Below are 14,710 nucleotides of genomic sequence, written 5' to 3'. Positions count from 1 at the left end.
GTGTTTTGCCTGCACGCATGTATGTATATCACATGCATGCTTGGTGCCTTGGTCAGTATAGGGCATCACATTCCCTGGAACTGAAGTTATATGTAGTTGTGGACTACTTGGGTCTTCTGTAAAAAGGATAAGTACTCTTAAAAACTGCTGAGCCATCTCTCTACACCCCCCCCCTTTTTTTTTAAAGACAGGGGCCTCACTCAATCCTGTTGGCCTGGGGCTGACCTTGAGTCCCCAGAGCAGGCTGACCTTGAGTCCCCAGAGATCTGCCACCGTCTGCACCTCTAGGGCTAGGATTAAAGGCGTGTGTGTCTACAGCAATGCACCCCGTTCTTTAAGTGAAAATTAACTTAATCCTATAGAAAAAAAATAAAGGGCTCAGGTCCTAAAGACATTTCCAGATCCACTTTACATTGCCTGGCTTTGTGACTTCATGTCTAGTTATTTTTCTGTTATGATAAGACCCAAGGCAACTTAAGAAGTAAATGTTTAATTTAGGTCTGTAGTTTCAGTTGGTTGGAGTCCACAGTGGCAGAGCAAGGGCAGCTGAGACCTCACATCCTGATCTGTAAGGAAGAGGGGGGGAACAAGGGAGGGAGGGAGGGAGGGAGGGAGGGAAGGACGGAGACTGGGAATGGCATGAGTCTTTTAAAATTTTGAATCCCACCCCTGGTGACACATCTCCTTCAACAAGGCCACGCCTCCTAATCCTTCCCAAACAGCCCCACCAACTGAGGACCCAGTATTCAAATACATGAGCCTCTGGGGGCATTCTCACTCACATCACCATACCTTGAGCAATTCACTGTATTTCTGAGCCTCAGTTTCCTCAACTATAGAAAAAATAATGGTAGGTCATTTAAGGACTTGTAAACCTAAGTGCTATGAAGCCAATGAGGTATATAGTAGAGTTCTGAGCACACAGAAAATACTTAATATAAAATTGGTAATAAATAGAATAAATAAAGTATATTAGTAAATAAGTGGCCAAAGGACAGAAGTGCTGGACATAAAGTTGGTCCAAGATCATTGTTAAGGTTTTTATTAATGTGTTGAGTATTTAAATTGTGTGGGTAGTCTTGTAGGGAAATTCTGATTTCTTGTGGGTAGGGGAACAGTAAGTACTTAGAGCATAATGGCTTAAAGTCTGGAAATAAGTATGTAGTAGGAGATGTAAAATGATGCAAGCTTTCACATTGGGAATGTTATGTTACCTCAAGAGAAAGTCCTAAATCACTTAAGTGTTAGATTTTAGAATGCCAGACAGGAAGAGAGTAGCTAAATATTCTGCAATATGTTAATGACTGAATATGGCAAGCACATGGGAATTAGATATGCATATATACATAAAACAATGTTAGTTGAAGAATAGTGGAAAATATCAGTTGATTACAGTTTTGTTAATACAGCTGTGTACATCGCAAAGACAGAAATTTTGAGGGGAAGGATCCTTCTCTCTAACATTGCTCAAGTCTGTTAATTATTTGCATAGTGAATAAAGAATATAATACCCTGTCAACCCTTTCCAAGCAGGGCAAGTGGAACTAGAATCAGGATAGGGACCTACCTAAGGCAGGCCCTTGACCAAAGCACCTTGGAAGCTTTGCCCCCAGAAGACTACCTGTGCATCAGTGTGTTCTTTGTACATAACAAAGACCTGCTTGGATCACCGTCCCCACCCGGATCACCATCCCCACCCAAAGACACAGCTAAGCAAGGCTTCAACAGGCAGGCCCTCACCTACTAGAGACCCACAGATGGTGCCCATGAGGGTCTTCCTGTTCAGTGTGTGAAAAGTGTGCTTGCAGATCACCAACCCAGTGAAGCCCTGACCCCTGGCTCTGCCGTTTTGATGGCTTGTTCAGCCTTTCTCACCTGCCCCAGTAGGGGTCAGGCTTGTTCCTACAGCTCAGAGGACTGGAATGCTGGCTTCTCATGGGCTACTGATCCTAAGAGTGAAATTTTTTCTTTTACCTACTTACTTCAATATAAAATCACGTGTTAAACAAATCACAAAACTTGATCATCAGGTTTTGACGAATATCTCTTATATGCAACTTGTTCTTTCCAGTGGATATTTGAGAAGGATGTGTGGGGCTGGAGGTGCTTGCCTTGCAGGTACAGAACCCTAGGATTAATCCCGAGCATTAAACTAGGTGATGTGGCTCGGGCCTAGAATTTCAGCACTTGGGAGGTTGAGTTGGAAGATCAGAGTTCAAGGTCACCACAGCCACAAGCACCTCGTGAATCAAGCCCAGCCAGGAGACACTGTCTCAGCAAGCCAGAAAGGGGGAGGGGTGGTGGTGGCTTACGGAGGAAAAAAACCCATAAAACCAAGAAAAATCATTGATTTAATGTTTATACCAGTGAACAGTATAATGTATGGGCCGAGACCATGACCACAGTTTCTCTGTGAAGGTGGCTTCAGAGTCGCCCTTGTTCCCTGCTCCCCATTCTTGTACATTAGTGACAATTTGTGGTTCATTTCTGCTTACTTCTATCAGTTTTTAAACTTCAAGTTTTAATGAATTGTTTTAGGTTGTACAAAGTGTAGCAGGTATCATACAGTATTTTTCATACATGTGTGTGTTTATTTTTTATTTATATTTTGGTTTTTTTTTTTTGAGACAAGGCTGGCCTCAAACTCAGAGATCCACCTGCCTCTGCCTCCCGAGTGCTGGGGTCAAAGGTGTGTGTCTCCATTGCTGGCTGAATGTGTATCTTTATACGTTGTTCCCAATTCATTCCCTTACCCACCACTTCAAACAATTTTTAACCATTAGTTTAGGAAAATAAGATTTTTGTTACCCGGGCATCAAAGGCTAGAAAGAGATGTTTCCATAGACCCCGATCCCCACCAGCTTTGGACAGGCCAGTGAGTGGAGGCAAAAGAAAAACAGGAAAGAGCTGTGATAGGAATAAAATCTTATTTTAGAATCAAAATCCTGTGCGGGGGAGGGGGGAGATAAGAAGAAAGAAATTGCTCAGAAAGGTGTTTCTGAAGGACACAAAACACTAAGGACTTGAAGGGGGCTTGGCTCTGGTCCCATCGTGGCCACAAAACAGATCCTCGCTGTGAGCCTCACAGAGATCAGACTCGTCCACTCGTATTGCCCACTTCTAACCTTAGTGGCGTCATGTTCTCCAGTCTTGCTCACAGCACACCCCTTTCCTTCCTGAGCCCATGGCCAAGGCCCCTATTCCTCAAGCAGTTGTTGGTCCTGACCTTGGCTGTGGGGAGGGTAGACATGCCTGGCTGCTTCCTGCCTGTCACAAGGGGTTTTAAAGGCCAGGACAAGTTTACATAGAGTGAGTTCTCTCAAGGACAAGCCCATTCACGTGAGTATTTCAATGCTCCATCTGTAATTATTGCTGTAACATCTAGGGATCATGAAAGATGAGGAGAAGGTCTTAGTGTGCATTGTATTCAAAATCAAGAAGTGGAAAGAGGCCCGAGAACCATCCAGGGACCCACTTTGTGTATAGATGAAGACATGGACACCAAGATCAAGCGTAGCGGTGAACACACCTAAACCCACCGAGAGGACCCAGGGCGCGCTGGCTCCCAGCCCTCCGTTCTTTCCATAGCATTACAACAGATCGTGGTCTTCAAAACCCTCAGTGGATGGCTTCTGGGAATGATGCATGTATGCAGGTTTACTCTGAGCCAGGGAGGGACAAGGACCCCACAGAGTTATTCTATAGATAGAATGTGAATGCTGTTCAGATGGAAATGCCAACAATCAGATGATCTTCAGAAACTGTAGCCCCTAATTCCCATAGTCAACTTTGAGAGACCCTGACAGCCCACTGGTGTGAGAGGTGGTAGAGGAACCCCAAACTGCTGTCCAAGGACACTCTGGCTTTCTCCTGTCCAGTCGGCTCCTATCACGGCAGCCAGAAATGTTTCACCCAGAAGAGAACCTGAGACAGGCCGTGGCTGGGGGGCGGCTGTATCCACAGATTTCTGTTCTTTCCACCTTTTTTATCACTGTCAGTGCAGACCAATAGATCTGTGATCTCCAGTTCTTCCCACTGGGACATTTATTGCCAAATCATTTATTTCTTCAACAAACATTAATCAACTAATTACTTGAAGGCACAGGAGAGCCAGAGGGGACTTAGGATTTCGGGAATGTCTTGTAGAGTTTGATATTTCTTTCCCAGAACTGTGTACAAAGCTTTCGGGCACATGGAGATGTGCTTTTCTAGAGTCTGTTAACCTTTATCCAACCTGTTGCTTTAAAACAACCACCATGTGGATGGTCCCAGGTCCTGGTGTCATCAGTCCTGCTCAGGGGCTGCCTCCTCCATGTTGGTCCAGGAAGATGGACGCTGACAGTGTGTGACAAGTGAGGTATCTGCCCAGACCTCTAGAACTTTCTGTAGATCCACAGGAAGCTGTGCCTGTCCTCCCAAATCCGGGGACTGCTTCTGCAGGTTCTGCTTCAGGCATCTGCATCCTATATGTTGTGTTCTTGAACTTCTGTGAGCTTAAAGAGGCCACTGGGATGTGTCAGCAGACTGTCCCTACAGGCCCAGGAAAGGGCAGATACTGAGTCACTCCTGGCCTTCCGAGGCTCTCCATGATCCGTGACCCCCTTCACCATCACCACTGACTTTCATGTTGCTCCTATGCTGGAGAATTTGTTCTAACACTTCTGTCCTGTCCACACTCTGGGAGATCTGAGTCGCTGTCTGGGGACCACATTGGTTTTGTGGTTGATCCACTGTGTCAGGTAACACCTGCTACTCCCATGGAAGTGGTTTGGCAGAAGGATAGAAATACCTCCCGTGAGAACCTCGGGGTTAGCATTTGATACAGAAGTCCTGACTGTAGTCATTGTTAGCTGGCACTGAAGCCAACATCAGAACAAATGTCAGAGGCTGCAGAGCTGCTGACCCTGCCAGGAGAGGTCCCAGTGTGTGTGGACGTGGGACCCACTGGCCACAGATGCTGTGCTGAATTCTGTTCTTTTTCCTCCGTAGAGAGAAGACACAGTTCAATGTGCAGGCCTCCTCCCTCTCCAGCATCCCCAGCCTCCAGTTCCCGGACATCACTAGCACAGGCAAAGACGAAAGCCTGTTTCCGCGGCCATAACGCTGTCAGCAGCACCCCAAAGCCATTTAAAACGCCCAAAGACAATCTACTTACCTCCAGCAGCAAACAGCACACAGTCTTCTCTGCAAAGGGGCCAAGGGATAAACCATGGTGAGTTCGGGTGCTGGGTGCTGAGGCAGTCTGCCTTCACACTCTGGCTTTGACCCTGGGGGTCATGTTCAGAAATCTGGGGCCTAAGGAAGGAACCCAGAATGATGGCATGAGGAGGCTAACTACTAGACTGTAGTAACTGGAGGGACGGACATGGGACCTTAAAAGTGTTGTATGCCTGGACAGAGAATGTTTGTATACTTGAGAACTGAGCTGTATTGTGTCTAAGGAAAAGGAAACGGAGAGATTCCCCTGTTATAGGGTTGCCTCTCAATTTTCTGCCCCAGTGAAGAGAAACATTGGTGTAAACAACCAATGCATAGACTGTAGTGGAGGAAGAAGAGGGGGGTGCTGTGATGGTGCCCCAGCCCTGGAAGCCGTCTCCCTCCCCACCAGGGCCTCTCCTCCCGGTCCCTGGAGGACATTGAGATTCTTAGAACTAACGGAAGGGAGGAGTTGGGGAAAGAAAAAGTGAAGGGGAAGTCACCCCTCTGACGGGGAGTCTACCGTCAGCCACCAAAGGTTCCTATGGACTAGACAGATTGGAAACCATACTGAAAATATGAAGGATGAACACAGCACTTGGGACTGGCTTGTCACAGCACCTTGCGCTTTATCTTCCAGGGACAAGTGTGCAGTGTGTCTAATTTATATATTTAAAGAGAAACGGTGTTCGTTAATTAATGGTAGTTAATTGCACTTAACGTCCTACCCAGCAAAGCTGTGGAACACAGTCATCCATTAATGGGTGGATGCTGTGCGCAGGAAATTACGACGGCTGATAAAGAGCTCATTATGCCAGATCAATGAAAGAGCCTCGGGTGACGGGGAGGATGGAAGAGGGGCGGGGCTGCACACGGCCCTGCCCGTGCACTGCTGTGTTCTCCTGTGAACTGCTGGGGTGTGGATCTGTCCTGTGTGAGGATACAGCTGCTTAGGAGAGACCTGATCTGAGAGTGACAGTCGGTGACCTCTGGTCGGCTTGTGGCAGTGTCCACCTTCCAGACCCTCCTCTCAATGCCCCCAGAGAACAGAGGGCTTGCCTGCTGAGGAATTACTGCCTATGAACAGGTGTCTCTGCTGAGTGACCTTGAGCACGTCCTTTGATCTTGCTGTGCCTCGGTTTCCTGTGCTGTAGAATGAGTCTAGTCACAGAATAGCTCTGCCCCATGGGGTGCTGTGAGGATTCAGTGAGCTTCTTTGTATACAGCAACAAGCACAATACCTGGGTCAGAGTACAAACACAATACATGTTTAAGGATAATTACCATTAGCATTGTGTTACCATTTGTGCCAAAATCCTATAACCTGAGATTAAGATTGATTCATCTAGCTGGAAAATCAGAGAAATGGCTCTTCAGAGATAGACGTTGTGGTGTATGTGTATAATCTCAGCATTTAGGGGGCCAAGGCTAGGGCACTGTTGGAGGGGTGTTCAAGGACTATCCTAGACTATGTAGGGAGACCCTGTGTAAAAAATAAAAAGACACAGATTCAGGGGAAACATGAAAATGGTAAGATAATTTATTCAGGCAGAGGGGGTTGTAAAACATTTACGTAGCACAAGTGGGGTCCCCAGCACTACAGAAACAAAGAAGAAAAGTTTCTGAGTCTGGGAGTGACCTACGTGTCCAAGTCAAGAAGGCAAGGATGCTCTGAGTGAGATCTGAGTGCACCCTTGGAAGGGGCAGCTGAGGGGTCCTGAGGTCCCATAGCACTCCAAAGCATTCTGCACTGTCAGGGAGACTGCTGAGTTAGATCAGCTTTCCCCTTCGGCACAGGCGACCCTCTCCACACATCAAGACTTGCCATGGGCAAGGCGCCTTCCGCTGGGTCAGAAGGTGCTGTGAAGGAATGTGAAGCAGGCAGGAGGGACAGCAGGAGTGTGTGCTGCAGTTAGTAGACTGTCTCAGCAGCAGGAGCTCTGTGGTTCATCAATGGCCCTCCTACACACTGGAGAGGCTGCAGATCCCGCAGCTTCCTAGTCTGTGAGGCTGGAGGCCTCAGCAGTCCCCGACTTGCACTGGAGGCCTGGAGAGTTCATGGAGAGCTGCTGGTCTCGGTCCACATTGGAGGGCAGAAGAAGAAGCTGGGTCCAGGTGTTGACTGAACAGCAACAGGGGCAGCAGCGAAGTACATGCACTCTCCAGCAGGGGGCGAAGGTGGGCAGGTGGAGAGCAACAGTTGTGGAAGGAACTCAGCACTGAACTCAGCAAGAAAAGGGATTCAGAACCCAGGCTCTGCCACCGGCTTTCTGTGTGCCCTTCAGGACACACTTAGCATCTCTGTGTCCCATTCTAAGCCTGAATTCTAAATTACAGCCCTCTCAAGTTCCCTATTGGCTGCTAAATAAGCAGTTTACGCACTGAGGCGTCTCCCAGCCCCCTGAGTAGGAGTATTAAATTCATGTTGGGACTGGAGAGATTTTAACTGGCTCAGCAGTTAAAAGCACTGGGTGCTTTCCCGAGGACCCAAGTTTGATTCCCAGTACCCATGTATCAGCTAGCAACTGTCTGTAGCTTCAGTTCTGCAGATCTGATGCCCTCTTCTGGCTTCTGAGGGTGCCAGGCCCACACGTGGTACACAAACATACATGCAGGCAAAACACCCACCCACAAACAATACAATTAAAAACAAACTTTAAAACACTTGTTGGCTGTCAAAACTTTCTGCTTACACAGCAAACTGAAGGTTGCATTATCCCATGATAAGCGGAGGAGCGGCTGAAGAGCGACCTCACCTGGTAGCCCACCCCTTTGAGTCCTCAGCCTGGGCCGGGGCCCTTCTGTTCTGTTCCTATTTGCCTTTGGATTCCCAAGGCTGCAGCACACAGTTGTACAGCTGTGCCCTGCACCCCCCACCCCCGTGACTGAGGGATGAAGACTGTCGGTCTGTTGGGGACCTGGACTGCAGACTTGTTTTCTAACTTGCACAAAGCTCTGTGTATAACATGAGTGGGCCGTGTGCACCCCGGTGCTTGTTACGGTGGGCACCTATTTATTACTGAACATTAAATATTGAGCAGAGATAGAGGCGTGATCTAGTACCAGGGGAGAGAGCAGGGAGAGCTGGTGTACTAGGTAGAAATGGGTCATCAGGATTGAAACAGGGAATTGGGGGCCAGCTTACAGAGGGTTTTTATGTTCTGGTAGGGCTCACTCTTAGTTTAGTAGGTAATGAGGAAGTTGAGAAATTCTGAGAGGGGTGTGGTTTAGAATTACAAACTAGCCTTGAAAATGAGATCATACCTGCTAATTGACTAGCTCAAAGTCACACACGAAGTCTGTGCAGAGCCTGGCTTTGAACTTACTTTTCTTGCCTCTAGTTCAACAAGCACTCATGGAGACCTGAGTTCAGGTCCCCATCATCCACATAAAAAGGGGTGGAGACTAGGGAGGTGACTCTGTTGGTGAAAAGCCTGCGGCACAAGCCTGAGGACCTGAGTTCACATTCCCAGGACTCACATAAAAGTTGGGTACAGCAATGTGTGTCCGGTGGTGGGGGAAGGGATGAAAAGGTAGATCTCTGAGCTCATGGGCCTGCCTGTCTAGTCAAATCAGTGAGCCTCTCTCAGAAGCTAAGGTGGAAGGCGATCAAGGAAGGCAATCCCTCCACACTCTAGCTTCTATATGCACCCATAAACATGTGTACACGCTCACACAAACACGTAAATATACCATACCCACATGCATACACACACATGAAAAAAAATAACCACCTCAGACTGTGTAGATCAGCTTAACTTGGGCAAAATATCTGAAAAAAAAAAAGAGAGCCTACTTTATATATGATTAGGTCTGACTAGTTGCATCAGCCCAATGCCATGGCCCAGCACCGTAAATGAATAGTGTATCACCTATGGATAGTCTGAAAAAGCTCAAAATTCAAAGTTTAGTTTCTGGGCTGGTGGTACAGCTCTATGGTAGAGTGCGTGCCTCCCATGCATGGGGGCCTGGGTTGAGCCCTAGTACCACAAAACTAAAGAAAATGTAGTTACCACTAAGTACATATCAGAAAATCAGAAATCCTCAGTTAAATTATAAGCCAGAGATGTCTGTAGTGAAGCCCTAGACACCGAAAACGGAGCCCAAGTGATAAAATTTATGCTGTGTCTCTTTTGCCTCAATTAAAAATTATTTTTAAGCAAGTGGGAAGGATATTGTAGGCAGGGGGCTCAGAATGGGCAGAAGTGTTTGCCCATGAGGAGAAGAGGGCTGGGAATCCACGGAAGCAAGCATAAAGTCCCACGGAGTGCAGCAAAATGGGACCATATAGGGATGGCCCGGGGAATGAAAAGAGCAGTTTTCAGTTGTAAGGTCACCCTGGCAGCAGTGTCAAGGAGGGCTAGAGGAACATTCTGGAAGCATTGAGAAGGGGGAGGATATTTTTGCGTAGTCCAAGTGAGGTATGGTGAGAGCCTAGACTCACAGAAGGGGTGGTGTGTGTCCATGGGAGAGGCCATCACACAGCTGAGCGGTCAGTGTCTGCAGTGCTGAGCTCCAGGGAGGTATCAGGATGATGGCAGGAACTCAGACTTGGATGGCGGCGTCACTGTTCCTACCGCCTCCTTAAGCGAAGGAAAAGGTAGGCAAGCTCCACTAGAGTCTGCGCATTTGGAGGGGTCTGAGAAACACCTGCAAAGAAGTATCTGGTGGACACTGAATCTTTAGTCTTGGGGGTCAAGAGAGAGGTAGGGGTGGAACAGAAGTTGGGATTCGTCCATATAGGCAGGACATTGACACCATAGGACCTTCTGAAAAGGAATGTGGCATGAAGAGGCCAAAGGGCGAAGGTGCAGCCCTTGAGAATGGGACAGGAAGAGGGGCCCTGGGAGCAGGGACTGCTAATCCTCATGTTCCTTCTGCACCCCCCCCCCCCCCCGTCCTCCTGGTCTAAATCATTCTTATGCCCCATTTCGCCGATCCCGTTATTCCTAGTCCTTTCTCATTCACTTCCTCCTGGCCAACAACCCCATGCGCTGCCACCCTTCTCTCAGCCCGTGGCATATCACCTCTGCCTCTGAGGCCCTCTCCCCATGATGCTCTCCGTGTGTGGTCTGCCAGGCATTCCACGTCCTTCCTGCTCGGGCGATGTGCTGTCCCCAGCATGGTGACCTGTCAGCACTTGTGCAGTCCAGGAGCTGCTGTCATGGACACCTGTCGAACTGAATGTCAGACAGAGCCAAACAGGTTCACTGATGGGGACTGAATGAGTTCCTGGAGGCAGCAGCCTTGCATCTAAAAGTGTTTGGACTAGTGGTGTCCAGTGGAAGTACGATGTGTAATTCCTGTGTCCCATTCTGAACTAATAGCCACCTTCAAAAGAGTGAGAAGCAATATGAGATTAATTTTCAGCACTATATTTTCTGTAACCTGATACAGGCACAATGTTATCATTTCAACACACAATAATTACTAATTTATAAAATTACTAGTTTATGTTCTCTCGGTTCTGTTCCCGCCCTGCTCCCGTCTCCTCCCACCTCCAGCCATGGCGGTCCTGTGGGTCTTTTACCTTTATGACACATCTAAGTTCACAGGAATATTTAATCCATGGTCAGATAGTATTAAAAACTAGAGACTGCCTAATAGAGTCACATACACAAGTGGTCCCAGACTTAAACTCTCTGTGATACTAAATCCAGTATCATCTCTTTTTAAATTGTTGTGGATTTAAACTTTCAGAATTCCATTCCCGAGTCAGAGAGCAGCTGCCACACTGCAGCAGCCAAGTAGTCACCCATGGCTGCTAGCTCAGCCCTCGATGTGCTTCTGAGTGACCCCGCGTGGAGCCCTCTGGGTCTAGGACTGGCAAGTGCATGGATTGGTCTCTTGTGAAGTGGAAGGACACTCGCTCCTTTCCTGTGTTAGCCTGGTGTTCTGGACCTGGAGTGGGAAGAGCAGGGAGATGTGTAGAGAATGTCCTTTCCAAGTGAGTTCTGAATTGACCCTTACGGCCACAGAAGCATACAGCATTGCCTGCTTATGGGTCTGGCAGCCTTGACATGGAATTTGACACCAGGTATGAGGATATCCTTTAGCAAGTAGCTCGGATTCGAACTCATGGCTATAATAGCACCCCCAGTCAGGCTGATCCCTTGGTATTTGCACACAAAGTTGAATAGTCTGCAGTTGTATGGTTTTGTCCTTTCTGTGTCTTAGTAGGGAGGGGAAAAAACCACTTTAAATGAAGAGGTTGGGCATAGTAGCTCATGCCTTGAGTCCCAGGGCTTCAGAGGCGAACACCTCTCTGAGTTCTAGTCTATCAAGTGTCTATGTAGTAAGTTTCAGGCAAGTTATGGCTGCATAGTGAGTCCCTGTCTCAAGAATCAATAATCCAACAAACATAAACATTTAGAAGAAGAAAGGGATGATGGGTGAGATGGCTTAGTAGGAAGAGTGCTCGCTACAGACTGAGTTCCGTCCTCAGAACCAGCTCCACAAGGCTGCCCTCTGACACTCCCCGGGGTGTGCCATGCACGTGCCTGCATACATGCAGTGGGGGGGGGGGCACAAGGCTGCCCTCTGACACCACCCGGGGTGTGCCATGCGCGTGTCTGCATACATGCAGTGGAGGGGGGGCACAAGGCTGCCCTCTGACACTACCCGGGGTGCGCCATGCGCATGCCTGCACACATGCAGTGGGGGGGGGGGCACAAGGCTGCCCTCTGACACTACCCGGGGTGCGCCATGCGCGTGCCTGCACACATGCAGTGAGAGAGTCGGGAGAGGAGGGGAGCTGGCTGGTCCTGCAGGCCTGTAAGCTCTGCTACTTGGGAGTCTGGGGCAAGGGGATTAAAAGCTGAAGGCCCGCCTGGGCTCCAGAATAAGTTCAATGCCAGATTGCACAATTTAGCAAGACTGTCTCCAAAGAGGGGTAGGGGTGTGGCTCAGTGATAAAGTGCTTGTCTAAGCACATGAGGGTATTGCTAAAAAGAAAGAGGAGAAGGAGGAGAAAGAGGAGGACAACATCCATCCCCATGTTACTAAATCTGTCCCCTTCGACCTGCTTGAGAATTCACGTAGAGTCCGTTGGTCTCTCACCCGCAGCTCTCTGAGCTCGCCTCTAGTTTACCTGCCTATTACAGATCATCCCTGAGGGAGTCAGATGCTACAGAATGCCTGGCTAGTGTCCCTGTAGTCCATCAGGGCAGAGGGAGGTGGGCAGGATGATTTAGTTTCCAGATAAAAGTCACTGGGAATATGTGTATAGTCCCAGCATTCAGGGTGCTGAGGTGGGAGGATTACATGAGCCTGAGCAAGACCTCATCTCAAGAGAAAAAGAGGAAACTATGGTTATTTGGTCTTTGGAGTCACAATGAACATTTTATCCTTTATTTTGAGTCCCAGCTCAGCCAGGTACCAGGCAGTCCCTGGCAGAGTGATTGCCAGCCAGACTGACTTCCCCAGCTGCAGTCCCTTCCCACCACAGCCAGCCCTGGCACGCAGATAGAAAACTCAAATCCACTGATGTTGGCTGATGTGGGCAGGAGGAACGGAAGAGTTAGGAAGAGGTTTTCCTGCCCTGCATGGCTTGTTGCCTTCTCCTTGGGCCTTATCAACCTGCACGTGTGTGTTGAATGCTAACTATGCTCCACTATTAAAAATGCAGGAGATGAGCCTGCTGTTCCAGAAGGAAAATGAGCCAAAGCAGAAAAAAAATCAGCAGGCTCCTGCCTCCCTGTGCACGCACTACAGCGTGGTGGGGGAGGGGCTCCCTCTTTTCAGCCGGCTCCTCCCAAATATTTTTTTTTTTTTTGGAAATGGGAGGTGAGTCTTCCGGGAGAGAGGGGGCATGTGGGAGTTCATGTGTCCCGGAAGTCTTGCAGGTGCTTTGTGTAGAGGGTCCAGCCAGATGCCTATGGGAGAGGCTTGGGGCTTAGCTCTTCTTACATGGTTCTGGCATGAACTGAGGCAGGACCACAGCTCAGGATGGATAATTCCCAGAAACCACAGGGAGTCATATCAGGGCTTCCACACAGACTGTGAAATCATTCCCTTTCCAGTACACACACACACACACACACACACACACACACACACACACACACACACACAGAGTCAGAGGAAGGGGTGAGGTGTGTCCCTGCTCTGCTCAGAACTCATCAGTGACTTTCAGTTGTTTGCCTTGAGTGAAAATCGAACCCACTTGTGCTGAACTGCAGGAGGAGGAGGTAGGGGAGGCAGGCAGATGAGAGATGATAGGCCAGAATATTCACTCTGGGCAGGAAAACAAGGTCCCTTCCTGGACTAGGAGGCACCAAGAATTGAAACATGAAGCCCCTCATCATTCTTGTTTCCAGATGGGTGACGGTAAGGACAATGGACAGCTCCTTGGAAGCAAACTCCAGTGGCCAGGAGGGGAAAAACAAGGCTAGAACGGTGGGAAAGAGGACAGAAGCCGCGGTGCAAAGAAATGTGAGCCATGAGGATTGAAGGCCGTGGCCTTCATGGATGCTTTTTAGGCTGCTTTCACAGCCCCAGTCACTTTTGAGCCTCAACGACCACTGAGACTCCAAGCCCGGCTGGACAGTGGCAGAGCTGGCCTCTGGTATCCGTGCTGAGATTTTGAGGACCATGCTTAGGGTGGCCTGAAGTTAAGCCTCATTCACTTTGCTGAATGAGCTTGGGAAGCCTGCTAAGTACTCGGTGTGTGCTACTGTGAGGCCCTCGGAATAAGGGCAGGGGTGTCACGAGAGAAAGAGGCGGTGGTGAAGGATTTAGCTCAATGGTAGAGCACTTGTTTAGCAAATGTCAAGTCTTCCCTGGTGCTGGGGTGGGAGTCTGGGAAGTACAGAAGGAAACAGGGAGGGTGTGCAAGCAGAACAAACCAGCCCACAGAAAGGCCAGAGCCTCAAATATAGGATGATGTAGGAGAAGCCAGCAGGGCTATTGGAGAAAGTGCCTGGGGCCACTGGGGCCAGAGGGGTAAGGACTGCATTAGGCTGTGAGGTTGCACTTGGTACTCTGAGCAGTGGCCAGATTAGTAATGGGAATCTCTCTCTCTGTCTCTCTCTCTCTCTCTGTCTCTGTCTCTCTCTCTCTCTGTCTCTGTCTCTCTCTCTCTCTGTCTCTCTGTGTCTGTCTGTCTGTCTGTCTCTCTCTCTCTCTGTGTGTGTGTGTGTGTGTGTGTGTGTGTGTGTGTGTGTGTGTGTGTGTGTGATACACACAAGAGCTATCATGCTATTGGGGGCACTCTAGCACCTGTAGTAGTTTTCATCCAGGTTTGGTGGGTGATGCCAAGGCCTGTACTGATTTGTACAGACAGAGCCTGTTCTTTAGAAGGTACACAGTGTGATCAGGCTGAAGTTTCAGGGAAGAACCGAGGTCTCCAAGTGGCTAGTAATCTGGTAGGATGTTTGGCGTATGATGCAGTTTCCTGTATGTCAGTGTCAAGACTAAACTCTTGAAAGGTTTTGGCTATGAGAATGAGTAAGAGCTGGGCATGGTGGTATGTACCTGTGATCCAAGCACTTGGGAGGCTCGATGTAGAAGGATC

General features: G+C 48.7%; 1 protein-coding gene across 28 annotated transcripts in view; it reads left to right on the top strand.

Moving 5' to 3' along the window:
• The window catches only part of Atxn7l1 (ataxin 7 like 1), a 228,182-nt gene that overhangs the window by 173,338 nt on the left and 40,134 nt on the right, over nt 1-14,710 (top strand). For all 28 annotated transcript variants that reach the window (XM_076550801.1, XM_042260724.2, XM_016007911.3 and 25 more), the window contains one exon: nt 4,990-5,212. In XM_076550801.1, the coding sequence (XP_076406916.1) occupies nt 4,990-5,212 (223 nt within the window). The remainder of the gene's footprint in view (nt 1-4,989; nt 5,213-14,710) is intronic.

The sequence above is a fragment of the Peromyscus maniculatus genome, chromosome 14, assembly GCF_049852395.1.
Source record: "Peromyscus maniculatus bairdii isolate BWxNUB_F1_BW_parent chromosome 14, HU_Pman_BW_mat_3.1, whole genome shotgun sequence".
Classification (NCBI taxonomy): Eukaryota; Metazoa; Chordata; class Mammalia; order Rodentia; family Cricetidae; genus Peromyscus; species Peromyscus maniculatus.
This window is presented reverse-complemented; position numbering and strand designations above follow the sequence as displayed.